A 15,055-nucleotide genomic window follows, 5' to 3' on the forward strand; every position below is an offset into this window, starting at 1 on the left:
TGAGAAAAAAAGCAGCAGGACCAGGGACTACGGAGTGCGAGTTTCACAACTTCGTTCTTAACACTGATTCCCATCATTGAATCCAGGGGGAAAATCCCAGGGAAACTATTCTGAATGTGTGCTTTTGGGGGCAGGGGAGCAGGAATGGCAAGAAGGAAACGGTCGTTCTGAAGAAAATCCCTGTGAACCACGCGTTACCAGCTGTATTTCCCCAAGGGGGAAGAAAACCTTGCCCACTACCTACAAGGAAGGCTGAGGGCATTTTTTTTTTCCTTGCCCTCAAGGGTGATCCTTGGAGTTGGGCCCACGTGAGGGGAGGCCCTTTAAGGAAGACTTTGATCCAACTTAGGGGGATATAGTTCCATCTGTGCACAGAAAACCCCACAAAGACAGCAGTCTTTATAGTAGTACTTTTGGGGGGGGGAGAAAGGTTCCATACTGCATGGGAAGCGCCCAGCCCATGTGGTCCTCTCCGGTCCGTCCCCTAGACCCATGACCCCAGCATTGAGGAGAGGTAAGAGAGCATCCGATCCCCTCCAGACAACCCGACAGACAGTGGCACCGGGTGCCCGCAAGGCTTCTTGTGAACCCCACCCTCCCTCAGACTCCTCTCCCTTGCCCTGTTTTGTGAAGGTCTGAGAAGCAGACATTTAGCAGAACCTGGGGCTCTGGCTAGGAGGGGGCTGTACCCGAGCCTCCTTCCTCTGAGAGGCAGGCCCGGAGCACCAGCAGTAGTGGGGAGAGCGGGCCACTCCTGGGGGTGACAAAGTAAACAGCCAGGTTGTGGGAGCTGCATTTCCTGCTCCAGTCGCGCTGTGGCCGGCTCCTGAACTCAGCAAGCCCGTTCCTGTCCAGGCTGGCACCACAGAGACACGGGGCTCTGTCTTCCCTTTCAAGACTAGGAAGGGAAGCTGGCAGAAGCCATGCAGCAGCTGGGCTGGTAGCCGGTGAGCCCCAAGCCCCCTGCCTGCTCCCATTTCCTCCACAGCTGGAAGTGCAAGGTGGCCCTCTCCTCAGCCTGAGGCACCTTCCAAGTCCCCAGGGTCCTGTGTGTCGGAGGGGGTAGAAGTCAGTGTGGCTTCAGGGTTAAAGGGTAACGCAGAGACACTCCTTGGGGTTGGGGTGCGGGGGTGCTATGCTTCTCAGGCCTTCCGGATCTTGTCAGAGAAATGGGCCCCCACCAGCGCAGGCTGCCCAACTCTTCCCCCGCTGGGTGTCAGCAGGGGCTTGTTGGAAGCCTCTGTGGACAATGGAGCCCCGGAAACCTCAGGCAGCAACTTGGGGAAAGGCAGAAGGCGAGGGCAGAGTGGGACATGCCCGCACCCAATGCTGACGAGACGACACCGTCCCCCGCCAGCAAGGCCTGGAGCTATCACTTTCTGGGTCTCTCCCCAGAGTGGAGCAGGCCAACTTTTCTGGGAAGTTCTGTGCTGGATGCCTCCCTCCCGGCTCTAGAGCCTGAACGCCCTGCCCTCCCCCTGGGGAAGGACGATGAGGATGAGAGATAGGGCTTGTCACCCCGTGAGGCGGGGAGGAGGAGGGGAAGGTCAGTGTCTCCTTTTCTGGCCCGGCTAGTTCGGACCCCAGGAACCACCAGCCAAGGCTCCGTTTGCAGCGCTTTCGTCATAAGAAAGGAGGGAAAAAGGGTGAACATTTCCCAGACACTTCATCCTTTAGGAAATTCCCCTCCAGCTAATGCCAAGGGAGCAGGCTGTGGCCTGGGTTATTTACACTAAAATAGGGCAGAAAGGAGGAGGCAGAGGATCTCCCAGGAAGTCACTCTGGCCGGAACACAGTGGTTTCTCCCGCCTCAGGTCATGACCAAGAATCCAGGCTTGCCCCAGGCAAGTCTCCAAACCAAGCCCTTTCCCTGGAAGCTGCCAGGCTGGGTGACCATCCTGTGGGAGCAGGTTCAGCCAGGCTCTGGGGCAGCTGCTGGGGTGGGGGGCGGTATGGAGTCGGCGGGGGGGGGGGGGAGGCTGACTCAGGAACACCTGCTGGGGAAAACCAAGACTCACCCAAAGGACATGGTCTTCCCGGCCTGGCTGCTAGACCCAAGGGGCTTCTGCTCAGGATGCTGGCCCTGCAGACCTATAGGTGCCCGCTCCCTGCCTGGGACACCAGGACCCAAAGCAGCCTCCTTTGCTTTCACCTCTCCATGCTCACAGGCCCTGGGGGGTGACTGCCCGGGGTTGGCGGGGGGCCTGCCTTCAATCACAATCTGGCTGGGCTGCTCTCAGCCCTGTCCAGAGGGCCTGCCGATGGACTCCAGGGGGAGAATTCTGCATGTGGGTCCACTCAAGGGTTTTGTTTCTGTCAGACACAGATGCACGCACACATGCTGAGGGTCAACCCTTGAACCAATCTGGTTTGGGGGAGACTGGAGCGGCACTGGTCTGTCTGCCTTGGCACATTTCAGACCCAAGGCTAGAGCGAGGCCTCCATGAATTCTTTTTCTTTTTCTTTTTTTGTTAAAAATCAAATTTAAACCTACAGTACCACTTCACAGTGCCCCAACCCAGCAGGGCTCCCAGAGAGGCCTAATGATTCTCATTTTGAGCAGATGTGGAAGCTGAGCTTGGAGAGATCCCCTGACTGTATGACGATCTCCAATAAGGGTTAGGTCTGAAGCAGATGTCTGTACTCTCTTCCTAAGGCTTAACAAGTTCCGTGTGTGTGTGTGTGTGTGTGTGTGTGTGTATTTTCCATAAAGGGGATTTAACTGGAGACACCCTCTTTCAGAAGGAACAAGCTCCCTTTGCACTGCCCAGCAGAGGCCCGAGGGCCTATTAGCGGCAGGGTACAGAGGATGAGGCTGTGCCCCTAGGACGGGGAGCGGGGCCCCAAGCCTGAGCCCCAAGGGCATGGTACTCTACCACAGGATGGGCAAATAACAACAACAATAATTAGGAATGAGTAATCCTGAGGTAGGGCTACTTGGGGGCCCCAGGCCAAGAGCCTCAGGCTGGTGGAGAGAGCCAGACCTTGTCCCGCTGGTACGTCCACAGAACACAAGAGGAGAGGAGACCCGTCCTGGAATGTGGCACCTGCCATCATCTCTAGGACGCTATTTCTTCCCTGTGCCCACAAGCAAACTGCCTGACCTACTCCCCTTGCTCATGCTGCTACCGCTCCAAGGTTACTGCCTGACCTTGCCTTGGGCCAGCACTCAAGCCGCAAGCAGAGGACTGTGCCAAAAGGAAAGCTGAGTTCGAAGGAGATTCTGACCAGGATGGGTCATCGGTTGGACCTCGCAAGAAGGAGATGACAAGGATACACAACCGATAATTAGGAAATGAGATGGTGACACAAGGCCTCTCCCTAGTCCAGGGTCCCTGAAGGCACAGAGCACAGAGGCCAGGGAGCAGATGTCACAGGCAGGGCCTGCCACACTTACCCTCCGGCTTACAAGGCCAGACACTTAATTCTGTAAATGAAAGTGCCGGTTTGGGCACGGGGGTGGGTGGAGCCCTCAACATGGAGTAGGGATGAGGCCAGTCGAGGGTGATGGGAGACCGGCTGGCAGAGTCTGCAAAGGAACAGGACTTCTGGCTCAGCCGCGGGCGAGAAAGTTGGCTCTCGGGTCCCAGCTGGGCAGCCAGGCAGGTAGCATCTATGCAGCCTGCTGAGGGACCCTGGAGGCCCAGCACGGGCCCGCCTGCTCCCATCCCGCAGAAGGTGCGCCCTGTACCTGCATGTCCAGATGCCTGGACAAAGTGAGTTCAGAGACTCCAGACCCTGAACTCCAGACAGACAAAGAGATTCTCTTTTAAGCTTTATCTCAAACTTGGGACTGGCCCCTGCACAGCCGTGGCCCCGGTTCTTGGTACTGAGAATGAGGAGGGGACGAGGAGGCCCTGGCACAGTGGGGCAGGGGTGGGAAAGAGATGGAGCTGGGACAAAGGCAGGAAGGCTGAGGGGTTTTAGTTCTGTGGATCTGCTGCAGGGAGGTTATCTCAGAGCATCTGACCCATTCCTGTGTCTGCTGGTGGGAGGAACGAGGGGTTGTAGGCAAACCTTTGCTAGAGTGCTCCCACCCAGCCCACCCTTCCTTTCTGGCTTCCTGCTGGCCGTGGGGGGTAGGGGAGATGACAAGCCAGGACTGGCTGGCTGGCTCTTCCTGCTCCTCCAGCTGGGACTAGAGACCCTGACCCCAGGGGGATCTGGACCGGAAGCCCAGCTTTGCCGACTACCCAGAGAGGGACCAGATTCTCAGCGCAAATGTTTGAGAATGTAGGACTGGCTGTGCATGAGCACATCAGTATGTGGGTGCTGGTGCTGGACAGACCCATTGAAACCAGCCAGGGTGTGGGCATGGGCACCCTCCACGGGCTGGAGAGCCTATGGAGAGTACTGGCTTCCTCAAAAGCCATTTCCTCAAAAGCAATGGCTTCTTCTCTTCTCTTTCTTTCTCACTCCCTGAACTGTCTCCTGGTGTGCTGGCATGGGAGGACCCTGGAAAGCTCTGAGTCCTTATACTTCCTATAGAAATCACAGCGTAGGGCCAATGCTCACGGCTACAGACCAGGCTATCGGCATCCAAGGTTTCTGGGTACCCAGGATCCTGCCCCCATCTTTGTCAAGAGTGTTGCAGCCCCCCGATTCCCTATACTCCATGGTGGTGACCTCAGCCCTGACTCTGGGGGAAGACATGTGACCCGGGCCGGCCACTGTATGCCTGCCGATTTGACTGGCTGACAGATGAGCATATGACCCAAGCCAAGCCAACGAGCCTCAACTCTGGGATTCTGCTTAGGACTCTAGGATAAAAGATCTTTCTTTCCCCCACTTCCTAGGGCTGCTAAGGGAAGGACATAGCCTGGAGTTTCTCAGGACCAGCAGGGAAAGCCTGCCTGGGAATACACCAAAGGGCAGAGCTGAGAGATGCAGAGAGAGGTTTCATGCCACTGCTCAGCTTCTGGTCCAGCTGAGGCTGATGGGCTGTTCCAGGACCTTCCAGGATATGTGTCTGTGTTTCTGTTACTACAAAGTCCTGGCAAAAATGGGAGAAGGGACCAAAAAGGCAGTGAACAGAAGAGCAGTTGAGAAGGCCACGGCTTGCCTGGCAACTGCTCCTCCATCTGGGGAAGTGAGCGAGGGACCTCACACACCCTTCCTGGTCCTCCTTAGGTGTGTGGTAGGAGCTGAGCCCAAGCTGCTTAGACGCAGCATTTAGAAGGCACTGTCCCTGAGAAGGTATAGCCCGGGAGAAGAGACAAGGTGGGGCAGGGCTGAGCGCAGGAGAGGTGGGCAAGGGTCCCTCCCAAAGGCTGCACCTGCCAGGGCACCCATTTCAGTGGGAGGCGTGGGACGCCACTGAGCTAGACTCTGGACCCGATCCTCAGAGGTGACTCTGTTTAGGTGTGTGAAGCAACGTGTGGACAGGCCATGGGTCAAGTGAACAGACTGTAATGACCACAGGAATCCAAGGACAGGGGAGACAGGCCAGGCATTGCCAGGAAGAGGGAACAGCAGGAGCAAAGAGAATGGAGGCTTGACATCTCACATTTCCCATGACGTCTGGGAAAGATGTCTGCTGCCTGGAATCAAATGGTGTGGTTTGACGTGCGGGAGAGAAGCTGTGGGGATGAAGTAGGGCCCCCTGACAGAGGGGCTGAACATGGATGTGATGGGCACTTAGGACTGCCTTTGCCTAAGTAAGAGTGGGAGAAAGACAATCACAGGGTTGTCCAGGAGGGCTCAAAAGATGAAGAGAAGGACTGTCAGGCCAGCCAGTGTCAGTGTCAGGTGAGTTACCCTGCATGGAGCAAGGGCTGTGCCTGGGGGAGGTACCCCCAAGAGTCCCAGGACGACTGGGCCTGGAGCAGAGGGCTCAGAAGCTGCCTAAAGAATCCAAGCCTGCTCTCTCTGGCTCCACTCTGTCACTTCAAGTCCTGCTTGCAAAGAAGCCAGGGTTCCTGGGACCCAAACACAGCTAGTTTGGGCCTGGGCCCCAATGTGGCCTTCAGCTGCTCACAAGCACCCATTCTGAAGAGGCTCGGCGGCCTCCGAGGTGGGTGTGACCCGGGGCTGGTACGTGGATCTCCCCTCGGGCTCAGCTTCCCAGAGGCCATCTCTTTGAGGTTTATTTCAAAAGATGTTGGATGTTCCTCATTTTGGAGGAAGGAAGAAGGAACCCACCACAGACCAGGCAAGAAGGAACGCAGGATTCCCGAATATCTATTTTCTGTTTCTTCAAGCCAGTTCCTTTCTTCCCAATCTTGCCCTGACTAAGGTCTCCGGCCCTGCGGGCAGGACTCCCCCTCAGGTGCAGGGAAGGGGCAGGATGTAAGGACAGGCACTTGCAGGTGAGACGGTGGCGGGTACGGGGAGAGGGAGAGGCCCCCGCTCCACCTGGACTTCCGGCTGACGTGGGGCGAGGGGCCTGTTCTCCAGCCAAGCCTGAGGGAGTATGTCCCTTGGCTGGTGTTGAGTGCCAGCAGGAGAGGGCAGAGCCAGGCACAGAGCTGCCAGGCCCTAGAGGCACCCTCCCTGCCCACTCCCCACAACCTCCCAAACCACACCCCAGTTGCTCCAGTGGCTCCTGGCAGGGTCACCAGACGCAGGGGCAGGCCAGTCCCAGCCACAGCAGGAGCAAAAGCCATCAGACTTGTTTGTCAACTCTTTAACACGAGGGCACACCACAAAGATATACAAAGATACACACAACACATGCACACAGGCATACATGCACGCATGCAGACGTGCACGCACGTGCACACACACACGTGCGTGCGGCGGGCCCACAGCCTCTGCAGAAGAAGTGCAGAGACCCAGGAGTGAGGGGCAAAGGAGTTTGTTCAGTAGGGCAGAGTTTGTTTACCCCAGAGCATCACTCAAGCGTGTGGTACTCACCCGCCCCCGCATAAAAATCAACTCTTTACACACGCACTTCTCCAACACACAAGCCATCCCCAAGCCTCGGAAGCACAGAGCTGGACAGCACGCGGTGTGCATGGTGAGGAAGCTGATGGGAGCCACCTGTGGTCCCCAGGCTCAGTCTGGGTGGTGGGGCCTTGAGGACCATCACAGATGCAGAGCCATCAGTGGGCCCCATGAGGACACTCATCAGGTTGTGTGGAGGACATGCCCTGGAAGATGGAGAGACAGGAACCCAGCTCCTGGTGCCTCAATGCAGCCCCAACTCTGGGACATCCCCCTTTGTGGACCTCCGTTTTCTTCCCACACGACGCTTAACTTCCTCAAACTTCCCAGATTTAACCAAACTGGGGGAAAACGTCCCATCCCACCACAACGATCCTGGTTCTGTAGACCTTCCGAATCCCCAGGGGGAAAAACATGGAACAAAAAAGTTCCTTCACTATGGCAAAAGGCCTGAGGAAAAGCAAGAAACAACAGGAAGGTGAGCACATAGAAACAGAACACACAATGGCGGGTCTAACAAGACCAAAACATCAAGAATCTCAATTCAAGTGAATAGACCAAGACTCTGAAATTGGGCAGAATGCAATTAGACAAAATCTGGCCCAAGACGGTTCACGTAAAGCCACCGAAAAGGAAACTCCTGGTTCTGGGTTGGAAGGCTGAGGAGACAGTAGCAAAGCACGTCCAGTTACACGTTTGTCTGCAGAGCGGTCAAAGGACAGGCTCACACGGGGCCTGGGACAGCGCTGCTGGTCTCTTATAGAATTGGATCCAAGGACCCAAGGAAGCACTAGGAAGCCAGCTCTGCAGTTGCCTCCTGCATTAAAACGTCCTCTCCACCTCTCTGAGCTGAATGGGCACCTGCCTGCCGATGGGCTGTCTCAGACCCCGGTACTTACTCTGACTTAGATGTTTATTCTCCTCCAGGAGAGCCCCTGCTCAAACCAGGCGAGCACAGGGCCCCCCAATAACCACCAAGGGGGCTGAGCAACCATTTCTTTATCAAAAGCACTTGGAAATGCTGAAAGTGTTCTCATCTCGCCAGGAAGCAGAGTCTTAGACTACACAAACCCTGCCTGATTTGCTAGGACACTTTGTGCTCGGACCCAGCTCCGAGGAACAGCCGGTCCAGCCCCCTGCAGTGCTGCAGCGGGACCAGCTTGCTGCTTCTGTTGCTCTTGGTGGTTAGCTTTCCCAGGCAGGAATCTCACCGGCTCATAATTACAATGCGCTGTGATTGGTTCTCTCATGAGGAGGTAAGGCTTCTGAAGTCAAGGACCTCCAACACAAGAAGTGCAGGCCATAAACCCTCGTGGCCTTCATGAAACAAGGACTTTCAGAGACAAGGGGGCTGACACATAGAGGCTGGCCAGAGGGCATGCAGAGGGAGAGGGTTCTGGAAACCGGGTAGGAGAGTGGACGGCCCGAATGCGGTGGAAGAAGAGACTTTGGAGAGGGGAGAGGAACTCAAATCGCGTTCATTCCTCTGTTCATTCATTCACTTATCCAGTACCCAGTATACCGGGGCTGTGGAGAGGCTGGGCCCTATGCTGTGCCCACGGTCTAGCTGGGGAGACCCACTGGTAAAGGGTCAACTGCAAAGCCACAGGATCCGTGGAGAGAGAGAGAGTCAAGCCCTGGGCACCAGACAGCAGCTCGCCCAGCCCCAAGGGAGGGCAGGCCAGGGAGGGGAAGAAGGCTGGGAGCTTCCTAGGAGAGGGAGGAGACTGGGCAAAGGAGGAGGTGGGGAGAACAGGGGGAGGGGAGCCTGGCAGAAGTGTTTATCTGCAGGGCTGGAGGAGGGCTGTCACCCAGCTTCTCACAGGAAGTCTCCCAGACAGGGGTGAGCAGGGCCTGGCGGATGGGGCTCAGCACGGCCGCCCCAAGGGCTGGGAAAGCCCTATTTCCTCCAGGCCGGGCTGCCTCGGGCCAAGCTCACTCTGGCCTTAGTTTCCCCACTGCCCCTGGAGGGAAGGAAGGCAAAGACTTTGAGCCCTAGGGATGAAAGGCTCCGCCCAGGCCCAGACCACCACTCCCTGTAAAACAGGGCGGGTGACGCCGCTGCTCTTTTTGGCTGGTGAGTAGCCTGATCACCTTTGAAGATGAAACATGCTCGGGCCTAATGAGGAGTCAGTTGGCCAAGGTGGGAGCAGGGCTGGGCTGTGGGAGCCCGGCACCTGCCTCACCTGGCCCCTTCCGGTCAGCACCCGCCCAGGGGGACAGAACACTTCCCATTTCTGTGCAGATCCCCACGCCCGCACCAGCCCCACCTCTTCCCCTTCCCCAGACCAGGGCCCTTTCCCTCCTCTGCTCCTGGCTACCTCCCTGTCAGGCTGGGACCAATCCTAGGTGGGCAAGAGGGGCAGCCAAGGCCTTGGAGAACAGCCTTGGCCTCACGTGCCCCCTTCACTGCCCTGGGCGGGGCCCACGCCCTACGCTTTTGGGACACCCTGTCGAGACACACTGAACCCTCCATGTTTCCAGGCCACACGAGTCATTTCCAAAATGGTAGCTGACCAGCGGGACACAGCTTCCTTTACACGCATGAGAACAGTGCTCAGAATAAAGGACACCCTCAGGCCACTTATTCCTCTTCTTCCCTGGGTGTGGAACAGACATTTGCTACCAGATGGGCTCCAAAAAGCAAGGAGCCAAGTGGAGGCCTCTGGCCTGGCGGTCACAGCTCTGCTGGGTGAGGTCACAGGCGTAGCCTCCAAAGTGTTTGAAGTGCACACTCTCCACTGGGCAAATCAGACGCAAGCCTCTTTTCTGCCACTGCTCCCCTTCTTTCTCTTTCCTTTTTCCTTCCCTCAGTCCAGCCTGGGGCCTGTCCATTTGTGTCCTGCTCAGACAGATCCTTCCTGCCCACGGGCCAACCCCACCTCCTTTCTAGAGGCCGTGGAACATCCAAATACAGCCTCTGCGACCAGCTCTTTTCCCAGGAAATCGTTGGGAGAACAGAACGGGGCAGGCACACAGCTCAGACTCTCCTGGGAGGCAGGCAGCAGTCTCGTAAATGCACTAATATTAGGCACAACTCAAAGATAACCTTACCTACGTGCTCCAGGAGAGGCGCATCCACCTGGGATCATCCTATCTTCTTAATGGTTCGCTTGTGTTCATTAAGTAAATTAATTCATTTATCTGATTTGCAGAGCAATGCCCAAAGGGTGGACTTCTGGATTGTCAACACCCACCCTCCAAGTGAGCTTTTGGAATTACTACTTTCCTAAATTAGGAAGATGTCTATCTCCATTCCTTATCCTCGAGGCTCCAGGGAGAGGGGAGCTCACGGAGATCTCCACCCTTCCCCCGGCCTTCCCCACCTCCCAGAGCCAAGCTTGGGGCTCCCACTTTGAAGCCCCTACATCCTACACCACTGCCCCTGCTTGACCTTCACCCCCCAGTGTCCCCAGGCCTCCCCATTCCAAACCGCACAACCTGCAGGCTCAGGGATACCACTTTGTCCTCGACTCCCACCAAAGCCGGGCTTTCGGAAGAGCTGGGCAATGTCTGGAAAGTCCATTAGGAGGAAATGGGGAGGGGCGCCTGGGTGGCTCAGTCGGTTAAGTGTCTGACTTCAGCTCAGGTCATGATCCTGGGGTCCCGGGATCGAGCCCCGCGTCGGGCTCCCTGCTCAGAGGGAGCCTGCTTCTCCCTCTCCCTCTGCTCCTCCCCCCACTTGTGTTCTCTTTCTCAAGTAAATAAATAAAATCTTTTTTTTTAAAAAAAGGAAGAACTGGGGGAAAGGCCAAGGACTCAGCCTCAGTGGCAACCACGGTGAGGAACAGGGAGGAAGCGCCCAGCTCCACTCCCCTCACCAGGATTTCGCTCCTGCATCCTCTCCAAGCTGTGCTGTACGACTCCCGGAGCACCCCATGCTAACACATCCGTACCGGACCATCGAGGATGCCGCAAAACCCCGGAGCAGGGCCAGGGGGATGCGCATGCCCGTGCACACAGCACCCCACTGCGCCTCCGTGAGGGGCACGGGCAAGGGCCCTGATTACAGGCTCTGCAGGGACGGTGAGCACTTCCTCTCAGCAGAGGGAGGCAGCTTGCTGGAATTTTAAGGCCCTGGGGTGGCAATAAGGCCCTCCAGGCTGGGCAGTGTGGCCGGCCCTGCCTTCCGCGCTAGCTGGCGGTGCCGCACCCTGGCTGGGCGGGCAGGCGCGGGGGGGCGGGGGGGGGGCGCTCACCTTGCGGTCGAGCTCAGCACTGGCCTTTGGCTGTTGCCCCTGGCACGGTGGCAAGGTCTCAGAGCCCAGGTACTGCCTGAGAGATGATGGCCTCATGAGGCTCAGCAGCTGGCTGAGCGAAGACAGCTGGGAAGGAGAAGAGAGGCTGTCACACAGAGCGGGGGTTGGGACACCTGGGGACTTGGCCTCGGCCGGCACTGGGAGGTCAGAGCATGGGCTCTGGAGCCAGACCACCAGCTTCCACGACCTGGATCCACCTCTCCCCGGCATGCTGTGTGGCCTCTTGGAGCCCGAGTGTCCTGTAGCTGCAAGATGCGGAGACAGCCACACACCCTGTTCCCAGGACAGGAGAGCCGCGCGTGCACACAGGGCCTGGCACAGGCCGAGCCTTCCTTCAAAGGCGTGAACTCAGATCTCTGTAGGCTGGGGCTTTGATCCACTTCCCTGGAGGGAGCACTCAGGCCTGGAAAAACCAAGGCCACCCCGAGCGGCTGCTCAAGTCCCTCTCCCCGCTGAACTTGCTGTGGGCTTGGAGGGGCTCACGGAGGAGCAGAGGCTCTGTGCCCCCCGCCCCCTCTCATGCTGGCTGTGCCTGCTCCCCATCGCTCTGCCTGCCCCCATTTCTCCGCCCCGCCCTTTCCCTTCCAGGGGATTTCAAAGCAAATCCAAACACTGTATCATTTTACCCATAAAGAGCTTCTCACCCAAAAGGATAAGGATTTCTTTCCCCAGCATGGTCACAGTATCATTCTCTTGCCCAGCAAAATTACCAAGAATTCCTTATATGATCTAACACCGTGTTCGGGTTTCTCTGACGGTCTCAAAAAATGTCCTTACCAGTTAGTTGTGTTGTTGGAACGGGGATTCCCCACAAGGTCCGCACACTGCATATGGTTGCTATGTCCCTTAATCTGCTAGCTGCCCCCCACCCCCCATGTAAACTGCTTACCCTTTCTGAACAAATGGGAGTGCCCCCACCCCTCCCAGGAACAGGGCCTGCAGGAGTCCAGGTGTCAGCAGTGAGCCACGCCTTCGGGCCCAGCCCCTGCACCTGGTTTGGGCCGCCTGGGTTCAGCCCCAACAAGGACCATTCAGCTGCCCTGGAACTAACTTGTGGTCAGGACAGAGGCAGGCAGTATGTGGGTCCCTGGCGCCTCTGGGCCCACCTGCAACCCTGGGAAAGGGGTGGATGCAGATTGAAGGAGCAGAGCCAGCCGAGTTCACAGAGGCACCATCTTTTTAGATGTAGCAGATGTAGGCTGGCCCAAAGGGCTTAGGCCTGAGCCCCCAGCCCAGCTCCCTGCTCGAGCCCAGCCTTGCCCGGCACACCTGGCTTCCTCTCCCTGACTCACCCGCAGACACCTGCTTAGCATCTCAGCCGGCCACAGGCTTAGACAGCCCACAAGAGCAGCTGGGCTGAGGGCTAGGAGACAGGCCTAGGGCCTCGGCTCCTGGAAGGGGGCCAGGGCTTCCCGGCCTCGTGTCTGATCCCTTTAGAAACAGAGAGGAGGCAGGAAGAGAGAGAAGGTTCTAGGCGAAGAGAGGCACCATCTGGAGCTTCCCCCAAACCAGAGCTGGGCCGTCTTGCTCAGGCCTTGCGAGGCTGGGGATGGTTTCCAAAACAGCCCTGCCTGCTTGGGGATCACAGCTGTGCAAGCACAGGGGCCAGGCTCCGCAGCCCACGCCCCCAGAAGCCGTCCTCAGGCAGGCAGCCTCGCCCCAGCTAGCCCCTCCCTGCTATGGGAGGCCCGGGCGGGGCTGGGCAGGGGAGTACACAACAGCAGCTCAGCGGCTCGCTAGCTCCCATGTTTTTCCTCTCCACAAAAACTGCTTCGCCCCGCTCAGCGCAGCAAGCTGCCGCCTTCTGATTGCTTACCCTCCTTTGTTTCCAGTTCTGGCAGCCACACCCCTCTCTGGAATAAGGGCTTATTTGGACCGTGCATCCCAGCAGGGAGGGCCAGGGCCTGACATCGCACCTCCCCACCTCAGCCGGCCGCTGGGAGCTGTCTCTACAAACAGCCCATTAGGACAGACACCTCCAGGCAAGAGGCAAATGATCACCCAAGCAGGCAGGCCTCCACTGGTCTTGTCCGCCCAGGAGGCAGCAGGAGGCAGGCGAGTTCCAGCCGGGCTACTGGCCACACGGCCGGTCACTCCTGTGCTCAGGCCCCGGTGGTGCTTCCATCTGCCCAGTGGAGGAGGCCAGGATCTTAAGTGTCAGTGAGGCTCGGGCAGCCCTGCTGTCCCCTGGAGCCGGCACCCTCACCGGGCCTTGCGACCGGACACGTGCAGCTGCCCCTATCCGCCTTCCAGCCCCAGCCCCACCCCCACCCCCGACACTGCCGCCCACGCCACCCACACCTGCCAATCCTCTCACCCCGAATGACTTTTGCGTCTACCACATTTACCACCTCCTAGCGCATTCTGTAATTTACTTGTTTACCATGTTTCTTACCTGTCCCCCCCCTTGCTAGAACGTAGGGCCCACGAGGGCAGCTTTGTTCCCCACAGTGTCCCCCGGGGTCGAGCACAGCCCCTGGCACATGTTATATGTTTCCTAAGTCTTCGTTCCCTGAATGAATGCAGGGCAGGGCAGGACTGCCGTCAGCCTCTCCCTAGGAGATGCAGACCCTTGAACTCCTGCACTTGGGCCATTTACAGCCCGTGTCTTCCCGACTCCAAACTGGAAGACGTGGCTTGACGAAAGAGGCTTGCTGTGTTGCAAGAGGTGGCCTGGGAGAAGAAGCAAACTCCCGACTGGTCTCCAAACCTGTTCCACCTGTGTCTTGCCGATCTTGGTAAAGGGCTTCTCCATCCTGCCAGTTGCATAGGTCCAGAAGCCCTCCTTGACTCCTTCCTCTCACATCTCCTGTCCCACTGGCTGTGCTTGGGAAACACACCTAGAGTCGGACCACTTCTCACCACCTACGCCGCTATCTCCCCAGGCCAAACCACCTTCATCTCTTACCAGGATTACTGCAATTGCCTAAGCTCAACATAGCAGCCAGAGTAATTTAAAAATATTTTATAAATTAGATTCTGTTTCTCTTATCAAAACCTTCCAATGGCTCTCCAGCCACAGTGGCTTCTGTTTTTCCTCTAACCTAAGAGAACTCTGGCTGCCCCAGGGCCTTTGCACTGGCTGTTTCCTGTGTGGAATGCTCTTCCCCGAGAAACCTGCCTGACGTTTTCAGTTCTATGCACAAATGTCCCCATCTCCCAACATTCCCTCTCCTCTTTATCTGGCTTTATTTTTCTCCAGGACCCTTATGACCATCTAGTATGGCAAATATTTACTTTTTTCTTGGTGCCTGTGTCTGTCTCCCCCTAGACAGTGAGTTTCACAAGGGAGGGACTGAATTTTCTTCAGGGTTGTATCTTTAGTGCCCCAAGCAGGGTCTGGAGCACACTGGTGCACGAAGCTAAAACCCTGCTGTTTCTGGGATATTCCCAAGATTCCCAAGGACAACAGGAAGCAGCCTGACTCCAAGGCTCTCCTGGAAAATGAGGCCTTGGCGGGGGGGGGGGGGTGCATCCTGACCACCTACAGAAGTCCCATTCCCCAAATTCTAGTTCTTCAGCTCCTACTCCTAGGGCCTTAGACTATAGCCTGAGACAGAGAGTCAAGCCATCCAGGGGTCAGGGACTCCTCCTGCCCAGCAGTGCCCTGAGAGCCTCTGCCTAGGCACTAACCCCAGAACTTCTCCTAGAGGAGTCAATTCTCTATCCCCCGGCTCCCCTTCAGAGTCAATCAACTGATAAGGTTTATCAAGCATTTGTACATCAATGAAGGAAGTAGAAGCCACAGCCCTTGTTCTCCTATCTGCCACTTAGGGATAAAGCTCAAACGACCAGCAGGGCACCTTCAGCATGAAATGGCAGGCGTGGTCTGGGCTGTCACCACGATGAGAGCCAAGGAAGGGGCTGGAGAAGCAGAGACGGCATGTTGCAGTGGTCAAGGGCAAGGACCC

The 15,055-nt window shown here is 57.2% G+C and overlaps 1 protein-coding gene across 8 annotated transcripts in view; it reads right to left on the reverse strand.

Annotated features, from left to right (window-relative positions):
• FAM178B (family with sequence similarity 178 member B) overlaps nt 1-15,055 on the reverse strand; it is a 105,392-nt gene that overhangs the window by 5,848 nt on the left and 84,489 nt on the right. For all 8 annotated transcript variants that reach the window (XM_025868763.2, XM_073897809.1, XM_025868762.2 and 5 more), the window contains one exon: nt 11,085-11,210. In XM_025868763.2, coding sequence (XP_025724548.1) covers nt 11,085-11,210 — 126 coding nt within the window. The remainder of the gene's footprint in view (nt 1-11,084; nt 11,211-15,055) is intronic.

Source organism: Callorhinus ursinus, unplaced genomic scaffold (genome assembly GCF_003265705.2).
Source record: "Callorhinus ursinus isolate GAN/ISIS: 27379988/994484 unplaced genomic scaffold, GSC_fseal_2.0 scaffold10, whole genome shotgun sequence".
Classification (NCBI taxonomy): Eukaryota; Metazoa; Chordata; class Mammalia; order Carnivora; family Otariidae; genus Callorhinus; species Callorhinus ursinus.